The 11,813-nt window shown below is 40.1% G+C and overlaps 1 protein-coding gene across 1 annotated transcript; it reads left to right on the top strand.

The window, feature by feature from the left end:
- Positions 1-1,321: 1,321 nt before the first annotated feature.
- LOC115016937 (Golgi phosphoprotein 3-like) lies at positions 1,322-7,174 on the top strand. Its single transcript, XM_029445063.1, has 5 exons — positions 1,322-1,739; positions 3,944-4,075; positions 4,212-4,326; positions 4,529-4,689; positions 5,007-7,174. Exons 1-5 carry the CDS (start codon positions 1,530-1,532, stop codon positions 5,268-5,270), a joined length of 882 nt encoding a protein of 293 aa, XP_029300923.1. The 5' UTR covers positions 1,322-1,529; the 3' UTR covers positions 5,271-7,174.
- Positions 7,175-11,813: the final 4,639 nt, after the last annotated feature.

Genomic DNA, 11,813 nt, shown 5'->3' with positions numbered 1-11,813 from the left:
ATACAAGCATGAAAACTACAGTCTTCCAATTTGCACGACCGGTTAGCAGGAGCTCAAGTCCACAATCCAACAATCATGTTATTATAATGATATCACTAATAACATGAGGCACCAAGCAAATGCTGAAGCGGGGACGTCTTCCATATTGAACCGCAGACCTTTTGACATCATAGCAGAAAAACACAGGTGTAACTAATTACATTCAGATTGTGTGCATGCTTGCTCATTATTATTCTAAGTTACACCTGTGCTTTCCTGCTATAACAAAGCAATAAGACCTCTAAGACCACTTCTCCTCTCCCGCCCTGCTGACCTGACCAGTCCGGCCTCATATCACAAAGTAACAATGAGAGTCAGAGCGGTGGAGACGGAAGGGGAGTGAGGTTAAGTGGAGGACGTTTGGGAGTTTATTTGCTACGTCATCATCAACAATGGACCTCTGCCAATGATAAAGTGGTTTTATAATAACTGGCAGCTCACACAGTAAGCAGCCTCGCAGCAGGAGATGCTGAACTAACACAAGTTAATACATTACGCTGGTGTGTCTATTGAGTTTATTTAAAGTCTGTATTAAAATAAATAATCTGAATCCCTATTTCCATCTAAACAAGAACCAGATTAAAGGGAGAGGTTGTCCTCAGGATCATTCAGCAGCATCAGTGTCCTGGTAGAGCAGCTGAGAGCAGAACACCAGCAGACAAGGCACTTATTTATTTCCTGCACGCAGCTGCCACCTTGTGCTGACAGGATGTATGAGGTCTGAATAAATAATATAAACTGTTCAAGCTGTATATTTCTATTTTTATTTGTTGTAAAAAAAAATCCTGAATTTAAAGCAGATATATAAATAGTAATATATTGAATATAGTACTACAGTGTATTTTACAATACTGTTTATTATAATAAATACTATATTTTAAAAAGGAAATTAAAGACCTATAGTTTAGTAGTTAGATCCTGTAGTAATGAGAAACCTGCTCAAAATAATGACTTAGTATCCCAAAATAATTAGAAACTCTCAAAATAATGACTTATCATCTCAAAATAAAGAGAAACTTGCTCAAAATAATTACTTATTATCTCAAATAATGACATATCTTAAAATTAAAAAACGTTGTCACGATAACGAAATACTATATCAAAATACTGACTTAGTAGTATCGTAAAAAGCCGTAAATGTTTGTCTTTAATGTCTTTATTTTGAAGTTATGTTCATATATTTTGTTTTGTCCTTTTTGTCAAGATATTCAGTATTTCCGATGGCCCGTGAAAGCAACAGGCGAGATGCGTTCAATGTCTAAGTCAGACCACATCCGACGTCACTGCCACCGCCGCCATGTTGGATCAGGAAGTGGGCAGAGCCGAAGCAGGAATCCCGAGCGGAGCTTAACGTCAACGGCCGTGTTCATCCAATCGGTCGACCGTTTTCACCGTTCTCACCTTTAACATTAAGCGTACATGCTGCGTGGCTTTCTGGCTGGTCGAGGTAGGCGCTTTTCTTCGGATTTGACCGTTTTGCGACACCAGCTATGGCCTCTCTCAAGCAGAGAACCTCGGGCCTCGTCCAGCGGAAGACCGAGGCCATTCGCAGCGCCGCCGACAAGGATAGAGAGTCCGGCGGGGAGGAGGACGAGGCGCGCCGCGGGGAGGAGGAGGAGGACGACGACAAGGGGGACTCGAAGGAAACCAGGCTCACACTGATGGAGGAGGTGTTGCTCCTGGGCCTCAAGGATCGAGAGGTGCGGGCTGTTTTTGATCCGTCAACAAGGCTAGCTAGTTTACCCAACATAAGCTAACACAATGTTTACGTTGTGTCACCAAAGTTAACTTCCGTTTAATCAAGCTAGGTAATGTCTCCCACATGTATCTCCCCACGGCAGTTGGAAGTGTCCTTGTTTAATGGCTGGTTTAATGTTTGTTAAAGTATCTTGTGTACAGCTGAAATGCGTCGTGTGTGTGTGTGTGTGTGTGTGTGTGTGTGATAACTCTGTGGTGTTGCTCGTAAGCGGATGGTAAACGACGTGCAGAATGAAAGCGATTAACCCACGTTAAGTTGATGAACTCATTTACTTTCTTCGAAGCTGGAGTAGCTTGGGGTTACCTGGGGGGTTACCTGGGCACTTTGTCTGGACAACTCCCCAGCAGCGACTCCTTTCCACCCTGGAGGTGCTCACATAGCAGACACTCTCGACCAACACGTCAGCTAAGTTAACAAACGCTGCACCTTGAGAGTGAATGCTGGGAATTACGGGACCCTGAAGGGAGCCGGATGTGGATCCGCACCTTTCCGAATCCTTCTTTTACTCCCCCCCCCCCCCCCTTTTTTTTAGGTTGGCTGTAGGTTTAATCACTAGGATAAGATTATTATTATTATTTGTCTTTATTAAACAAGGAAAATGCATAAAAAACATTAATCTTCCATGTGCAGTCTCTGGGCAGGTACACCTGACGATCAACACATTACATATATATCACACTAACAATTATACAGACAGATCAACATATAAATACCAGCAACTATTCAATTACAATTCAATTAAAAGAAACTTGCGACATGAGAAAAATAGTTAAAATTCACACATCAATATGATGTGATGAGGTTTAGCTGCACTAAATGGGCCGATGTCAATAAGACCATGACATGTTCACATGCTGGAAGCACTTTACATTATCTAAGACACATAAATAAATATAGCAATCAAGATAGGTTTTTTATTAAACATCCTTGTAGTAAAAAAATCACAATCTTAAATAAGTGCATTAATAAAGGATATATAAACAATAAAGCAACATTGTCTGTTCTTTCTTACATGATAATTGCTCCACTTTTTAAATCTGGCTTTATTTCCACTTCTCTACCGTGATGGTGAGCTCGACCGCTTTTCCTCCTGTGAGGATATTCTCTGAAGATTCACCACGACCAACGTTTGTCTTGATCCGTGACACACTACGTAGTCCCATCTGCACTGTAAACAACACTCAAGGTAACGCCGTATCCCTCCTCTTTGCCAGTGGATTTACTTCTTTAAACTTACCCCCTGTATTCAAATTCAAAACTTTATTGCCATATCAACAGAAATAAAGCACAAATTATATTAAACAGTATAAAACAGATTATATCAAAGCATCAAAACAAGATGCGATCAACACTTAAGAACGCCGTGGATAAGACACTAACAGCTGGAGGGGAGTTAGCAGCAACATCAAACCACTCGCTCGATAAAGTGCATTAAAAACAGCTGTTTATTCCACAGTGTGTGTGTGTGTGTGTGTGTGTGCTGGATGTTTTGGTCTTAATGCTTTTATAGTATTTTGTGAGAAGGGAGGAAATGAAAAAGGTCCTTTTGAAACTGAAGCTTTTCTTTTGTCCAGCTGTCGTCTGTCCTCAGCGGACTTGTTGCCTGACCACACAGTTATTACGTACGCAGGTAATGATGCTGTTAAACGGCACCAAGACGTCTCTGTGTGTGTCACGTTTCCAATTATGTTTCAAAAGAAACGTCTCGACTTTGCTTCCTTGTCACCGGCGGAGGGTGTCGTCCTTCCTTGTGTACATAATGTCGCCTTGCCTTGAATGTACACGAGTCAAAGGAACGTTTGTGCCAAACAGATGTTAGTACACATCAAATGACAAACGAACACTGATAGAAACATTTCAACAACTCAAAATCAACCTTCATTTGTGTTGTGAGGCAATGAAATGTTAAATATGTCATACAAACAGAACTAAAAGCTGTAATAGTGTTAATAGAAGTAGTACTTTGAGCTATAAAGGCCACGTACTACAGCCAGCTTCTGAAGGAGGAGTGTAAAAGGATCCACCTGCTGTGGCTGCTTCTCTCCGCTCGAGCTCAGGCAGGGAGATTCTGGCACAACGATGAAAAGAAGGAAGAATCTGATCCGCACTGTGCTGATTATTTCCTCCTCCTCCTCCTCCTCACAGGGCTACACGTCTTTCTGGAATGACTGCATTTCCTCCGGTCTTCGTGGGTGTATGCTGGTGGAGCTGGCGCTCAGAGGGAGGCTACAGCTGGAGGCCTGCGGTGTGAGGAGGAAAAGCCTGCTCTCGAGGAAGGTGAGAACCGGGTGTGATCCGGTGTTCAGTGTCAACATGTGCTACAAGACGCTCGAGACTTTTCTGTACGCAGCAATCGTCTGAATTGCGTCACCTGTAAGCAGGACGCACATTAAGTCTCCTTTTGTTTGCAAAGGTGATCTACAAGTCCGATGCCCCGACGGGAGACGTGCTGCTGGACGAGGCCTTACGGCACATTAAAGAGACGCAGCCTCCAGAGACGGTGCAGAGCTGGATAGAGCTGCTGAGTGGTGAGAAACACGCCTGCAGTTTGTTAACCGAAGCTGACTGATGATCTGCTCGTTGGTTCACCTGTTGCACACGTGGGGGACATGTTTCATATTGACAGCAGGAACTCTACAAAGTCTCACTTGAGCAGTTTTAAAACGATCCAACGTGAGCCAGGCGGTGAAAGTGTTAATGTGCGTGTGTGGCTCTCGTGTTGGCCTTTAGGAGAGACCTGGAATCCCCTGAAGCTGCACTACCAGCTGAGGAACGTTCGAGAACGTCTGGCAAAGAACCTGGTGGAGAAAGGAGTCCTCACCACGGAGAAACAGAACTTCCTGCTCTTTGACATGACCACACATCCGCTCACCAACAACACCATTAAACAGGTGAGGCGTGGATGTTCAGGACGCTTTGTTGTCATCAACAGTTTGACCTGCACAGTAACGGCTCCATGAGATCCTGTTAAAGTATGTATTATATCATATATGAAGCGACTTGCCTCACACTGTACAGTCTTTAAAGCGTTGTATCATGTTTGAGATTAAGGCTAGCTGATGCTAAGCTAATGCTCTGCTGGCTGTAGCGTCACGTTCAGCCAACAGATGGAAGAACTGCTCCTTTAAAGTAGTTCCTCTCATTCTGCCTGTTTGTTCAGGATGTGACATGTTTAACGGATGAAACTCAAATGTCATATTGCTTTCAGCGCCTCGTCAAGAAGGTCCAGGAGTCCGTCCTGGAGAAGTGGGTCAACGATCCTCACCGCATGGACAAGCGGATTCTGGCCCTGATCCTCCTGGCCCACTCGGCCGACGTCCTCGAGAACGCCTTCGCCCCGCTCCAAGACGACCAGTACGACCTGGCCATGAAGAGAGTCCACACCCTGCTGGAGCTGGAGCCGGAGAAGGAGAGCACGAAGCCCAACGTCAACGAACTCATGTGGGCCGTGGTGGCCGCGTTCACTAAATGAAAACACCCGATTGGTCGGACTGGAAGATCTGGCTATGGTCTGCGTTATTTAATTGGTTGAAGGACTTCACTTTAATGAGACAATCTGTATTGGTCGGGGAGCCCGTCTGTACATCTATTCCCCGGTGACATTCTGGTGGCAGTCCGTATTAACTGCGATGTGATGGGTGGCGAGCTTCACGAGTCACGTTCTCTGCTTTCACACAGTGAGGTATATTATCTGCTGCTGCGAGGCCGGACACACGAACACATTCTGTAAATGTTAGATGGCATCAAAGAACAAGAGCAGGTGGCAGCAGTGCTCATGGTGAATATGAAGATTTCTGACGGGGGCCAAGTTTCCCTTCCACACTACGGAAGCATCACGACCACATCACTAAAGACGAGACCAGAATCAAATCCTGGTCTCGTCTCCGCTCTCTCCCACACGCTTATGCAAAGGATAAAGGATAAAGTCCCGCCGACGCTCTTTGCACTCCACCGATTCGTTGGGAGGACACGCTTTAGGTTACCGCTAGAATAGACGACCTGAATGTTCTCGTTAAATTCTCTCCTCGCGTCCTCCTCGCCGCATCGTGAGGAGGCCGCGAGGACACGACTAACCGCTGCGTCATTCAGAGGGAGCCGGGAGATTTGGCCGTCGTAGACTCTGACCTACATGAAGAATGAAACCTCGAGTCTAACAAAGGGTCCATTCTGTGTTTACTATAGAACGAGACGAGTCTTCCATTTCTATTTATGTTGCTAATCGACATTTATCAACTATTTTGCACAGTCAGTCCTGTAGGATCGTATTTCTAGGGATTATTCTGGGGTTGAATAACACACTTGAGCACATGAGATTACAAATCATGACCTTTAGCAACCGTGGTTAAAAAAAACAAAAAAAAAAGAACTTATTTTGTCTACAGCTGATCTTCATGAATACTTTAAAATCATTCCTCTGGACGTTTAAAAAAAAGCTTCTGCTCATATTTTTAAGAGATAAATATCGCTGTGAACGGCCTTCACGAGATTTACAGAGATCATCAGCGGCTGCTTGGAGAAGTTCGCCAGACGGGATAGTTTCATTTGAGTTAAAGGGTCGATTCACCCAAATTATTATTATTATTTTTCTTTTTTTAAACAAATGTCCTCACTTAACACGTGTGGTGTCTCGCCATGGAGGTTTTATTTCAGTTTGGAAACATGTCTCGGACATCTTTACTTTTATCTTAATACAAGGCGGTAAATGGATCGGCAGTACAACGTCCAGACGCAGCATCTCTGTTTGCACTAAAGACGAGCGTCCCTGTGACATCTCGCTCTGCGCATTCATGACCAACAGAGGGGAGCGAGACGATGCGTTTTGTAATTTGGGTGAAGCGACCCTTTTTTAAAGTGTCCCTCTTGCAATATATTTAATCTCAGTTTGTATGTCATGTCATAAGTAGATGTTATATTGTTTCATACATGCAGGTGATGGGGAGGGTTACTTGGGCCCCGGATGAATCCTTACAGGTTGAACATGAACATGCTGAAGTGCAGATCTTGGGGGGAATAAAACTGTTTCAATATAAAATCGTGATCATCTGGTCTAATGAGGGCGATCTGAAGTTACATCACATCTTGTTTCATGGCATACTTATATTTCTGTTTTGTTTTTTCTACCAACAAAATACCGACGGGTGCGAACAACTGTTGAGATCGATTTACAGCAAAGAGACCATGCATGCTATTGGTGGAGGGCTGGGGTACTTGTGATGTAACTGCAGAGGAAAGGCTTGTTTGTAATTATTAGTCATTTTATGTGTACGATCTAATGGAATTCAATGAAAGGGATCTTCTCTCCTATCCTCTATAATTCTGTATGCTTTTGTATTACCACACAAAATAAAGTAAGGATCCTTTAAGTGCCTGAATTTAGCACTGTTTTGCTGTTTTTATTCCATAGATATTTATATATATATATTATTTATTTCTTTTTGTATATACATTTGTTTTTGTGTATGTGTGTGTGTATATATATATATATATATATATATATATATATATATATATATATTTTTTTTTTTTTTATTATATATATATTATATATGTATTTATTATATATATATATTATATATATATATATTATATAAAATATATATATATTATATATATATATATTTTTTATTTTTTTATTTATTATATATATATTATATATGTATTTATTATATATATATATATTATATATATATATATATATTATATAAAATATATATGTATTATATAAAATATATATGTATTATATAAAATATATATATATTATTATATTATATATAAAATATATATAAATATAAATATATATTTATGTATTTTATTCAAGACTCAAAATGGTCTGCAGACTACATGAATGAAGGAAATATTGTGAAAATATCTCCCAAACAGGCTTTGTTTTTATTTTATTTTTGTTAGACAAAATTAGAAATATATATATTTATATATAACCCAAACCAATCAGTAACTGTTTATGAATTCTTTATGGACTGAAAGAGTCGATAGCATTTCCATTCGGTGTTGTTTTTCCCGTCCATCCAAAGATGCACTTTATGGTTTTGTCTAAAAGATCAGCATTGACTAAATATTTTGTAAACGAGCACAGATTTATTTTTAGTTAAAAGGTATGATTTAAATATTTATTCTCATTATCTACCCAGAATCTTCCTTGTTCTTAGTGTTTTGGTTTATTTTGTAAAAAGAAAATGAAATCTTAAGAGGTAAAAATGAAACACCAAAGTACGGTTTACATTTTGTACTACCTTGTCATTTGCAAGTGCCTTCATCATTTCAAGTGTTAATTGTAAAAAGAAATGTTATAGTTTAATCCAGCTGGCTCAGATTGGAGCACAGTATCTTGCTTCGTATAATGATGTAAAATTAGACAGAAAACACTGTCGATGTGCAGGAGATATATATCTATAAAATATAATATATATAAAAAATATAATATAATATAATATATATATATATATCCTGTGAGGTGTCCTGATTGTCATGCTTTTTTTTTTCTATTTCTAGTTTCATTTACTTTTATATGTAAATGAAAGTGATGCACATCGACAGTGTTTTCTGCCCTACTTCCTCCCTTTTGCTTTTTTATTATTATTATTAGATGTTACAAATATGCTTTTTTGCCAATAGTTTAGCTTTACATCGCGTTTGGAGCAAGGTAAATACAGGTGTATTCAGAGTTTTTAGAGCATTAAAAGCATGAAATCATGAAACCCAGAATACGAGTCTGTAGAATAATGATATGTGCGCGAGAAGCCGAGAACACGTGAGCAGATACTTGTTGAATATGCATCTTTAATTCAACTACACTTCCAAAAACCAGAGTATATCACTGAGTCTCAGGGATTCAGCCAACATGCACGCGACAGGCCGACAGAGTATGCGCATATGTCCATAAACAGAAGTATGTACAGATGAAACATCATAATCAGCAGGTAACCTCCAGGTGTTCCACTTCCGGTCCAGCCCGATGCTCCGCGCGCGTCGGTGGATTAACAGCACCCCAGTCATGTGTGTTTCTCTGCACAGCTCCACACGTGAACACAGTTGTTATCCACCGTGCCAAACACTCAGGGGGTTTCCACATGCCTCTCCAGAGCCTCCATTTTGCCTCCAGTGATGACGAGTTCAAGACTCTTCGGCTCTGAATCCCGTCCAGTTTAGTAAAATCCAACTCCACGTTCATGTCCTCTGACGGGACCTCTCACGGGACCCTCACGGGACCTCTCACTTGCCTTTGGTGACAGTCTTGTAGTTCTTGATCAGTATTTCCAGCAGCTTGTATCTCCAGTACAAACCGTCTCCGACGCGACGCAGCTCGTGTGCGCAGTTCTCGACATCGAGATCTGAGATCACAAAGACAGCTTGAGGATCCATGTTACATAACTTCATGAAGCTGAACATCAGGTTACAATCAATGAAATGTGACTCACCGTGTCCGCTCATCTTCATCATGCGTCTGTCTGTTCGGAGGAGAAGCTTTCAATGTCCAGTTGTTGTTCTTGCTCGGTGCTTTGGAGCTGCTTTAGAGCTGCTGTGCAGTGGTGTCCTGACAAGAAGGAACAGGTTTGAACTTCCAAGAGCAGACCGAGGTTATGTACTGCCGGCTGGGTGACGTCACTTCATGGCTGAGGAACCCCCACCAGCCAACTTCTTCCTGCTGTTTACATGATGGAGCTCAACACGCTGCTGTGTGCACAACATACTGAATAATATGATTCATGAACACATACATTCTTATAGATTTTAAATAATAATAATAAGCTTTATTTGTAGAGCACCTTTCATACAAGAATTGCAGCCCAAAGTGCTTCACAGCAAAAACATCAAACTTAGTAGAAGATTAAACAGAATAAGAACATTTACAGTACAATAATCAAAGTGTTGATGTACATGAGTCTGAAGTACCATTATAACAATAGCCAGAATTAAAATAGTATAAAATAACATTGACACACCATTCTTGTAAATGTTTTAAACTATATCAGAGCCATATTTTGAAAGTATGAGATCAACAATGGGCCCCTGTGGCCCTTCAACTGGTTTACTCCCTTTGCTACACATTATTTACGTTTACAGCGTTTATTGACCTTTTAACGTATAAAACACAGACGTCTCCGTGAGTCCACATTCTTTTGGCAAAATCTTGGTTAAAGCCCGTTTCATAAACAAACCCCAGTTTGTTAAGTTTTATGAAATCTATTGGTTAAAGACAGTTTTTCTCCAACAATATTCTTTAATCTTTCACTTTTCCACTAATTGTGTAAAGAACATGAAACACATTTATCAGAGAAGCTTCTTCTTGTTCCCGTGGTAACACCGTCTGTCTGATCTCAGGCTTTTCAAAAATACACACCTTTACACATTCAATGTTAAACCAGGTATAATTCACCATTAAAAGGCTAAAGTAAAGATATATAAAATATCACTATTAAAAGGCTAAAGTAAAGAGATATAAAATATCACCATTAAAAGGCTAAAGTAAAGAGATATAAAATATCACTATTAAAAGGCTAAAGTAAAAAGATATAAAATATCACCATTAAAAGGCTAAAGTAAAGAGATATAAAATATCACCATTAAAAGGCTAAAGTAAAGAGATATAAAATATCACCATTAAAAGGCTAAAGTAAAGAGATATAAAATATCACTATTATTAAAAGGCTAAAATAAAAAGATATAAAATATCACTATTAAAAGGCTAAAGTAAAGAGATATAAAATATCACTATTAAAAGGCTAAAGTAAAGAGATATAAAATATCACTATTAAAAGGCTAAAGTAAAGAGATATAAAATATCACCATTAAAAGGCTAAAGTAAAAAGATATGTTTTTACTTGTGAAGATATTGAGCGAGCTTGCCTCCCTAATGTCTGCAGGTAAAGTGTTCCATAGCTTTGGTGCATAATTGCAAAAAGCTGCATCCCCGATTTTCTTTTGGATGTTTCTGGGAACATTTAATAAACCAGTAGTGGATGATCGTAATGTTCTTGGGGGCACAGAGTTTATTAGAGAGTTGGCAGTGTAACTTGGTGCGGTTCCGTTTAGGGCTTTGTATACAAGAAGGAGGACCTTAAAATCAATTCTAAATTAAGTAACTTTGTCTAGAAAGTAAAAACAGTGCGTCATACGAAGCAAGAAGTCCACGCTGTACCATAGATAGAGGCTGAATATTAAGAACCCACACTTATCTAATCCCATAAAGATTTATTGTGTGCGTGTATGATTGGGATGCACAACAACAGTTCATCAGCGGCTGATTTTGTGTCCTCGCGGGCTGACGGTGATAAGATATTAAGACACACTGGTTATTTTTCAGAATGTAGAGCAAGTGTCATTTTAGGAATGGTACAAACAGAAACAGTGGGATCAATAGAAAGAGTTTATTCACTTTAACATCAACAACTTTCATTCACTGCATTCTCTCCACAGCCTCTAATTAAGTTACACGCACCAGGGCGTGTTCCTGAACACACCAGGAGCTCACTCAAACCTTTGCAACGTCAACATGTGCACTGCAATTCTTTCCAACTCCTAAAATATGACGTCTGAGTTCTCTGCTCAGTGCAGACATCACAAACATGTCAGGGCTTGAATCAAAGCGAGCACTTCCTGTCTGTCGAAACAGGGAAGTACCAGGGAAACTACGGTCAGGTGATCTGAGCTGAGCTGCGGCTGAGTGACAGCAGCTTGATGCCATGTAAGGAGAAGAAGTGTTAAAGGTGTTACATGCAGACGAGCAGGATTGCAGAAAGTTGTAACTTTACTGATGTACATATAAGGAGAAATGAGACAAGAGCATAAGCAGAAGTCTATCACTGCAGGAAAGTGAAATTCAGATCCTTTACTGAAGGCAAAGACATTGTTTTCATGCTCTGGTCTTTGAGATGTTGCGCTATGTTGCTTCCATAACACGTCTTCCTTCAGACGAGTGGAAAGAAAACTTACACAATACACATTCAGGGGTTTGTGTTTCTAACTTTGTGTAGATTTCATGACATAACGCCTCATG

Source organism: Cottoperca gobio, chromosome 12 (genome assembly GCF_900634415.1).
Source record: "Cottoperca gobio chromosome 12, fCotGob3.1, whole genome shotgun sequence".
Classification (NCBI taxonomy): Eukaryota; Metazoa; Chordata; class Actinopteri; order Perciformes; family Bovichtidae; genus Cottoperca; species Cottoperca gobio.
This window is presented reverse-complemented; position numbering and strand designations above follow the sequence as displayed.

Bases quoted from the DNA above. Each gene is read 5' to 3' on its own strand.
- LOC115016937 (XM_029445063.1), top strand. From the start codon at position 1,530: ATGGCCTCTCTCAAGCAGAGAACCTCGGGCCTCGTCCAGCGGAAGACC. The intron at 4,327-4,528 runs GTGAGAAACACG...GTTGGCCTTTAG, and splicing joins CTGGATAGAGCTGCTGAGTG to GAGAGACCTGGAATCCCCTG. The intron at 4,690-5,006 runs GTGAGGCGTGGA...TATTGCTTTCAG, and splicing joins CCAACAACACCATTAAACAG to CGCCTCGTCAAGAAGGTCCA.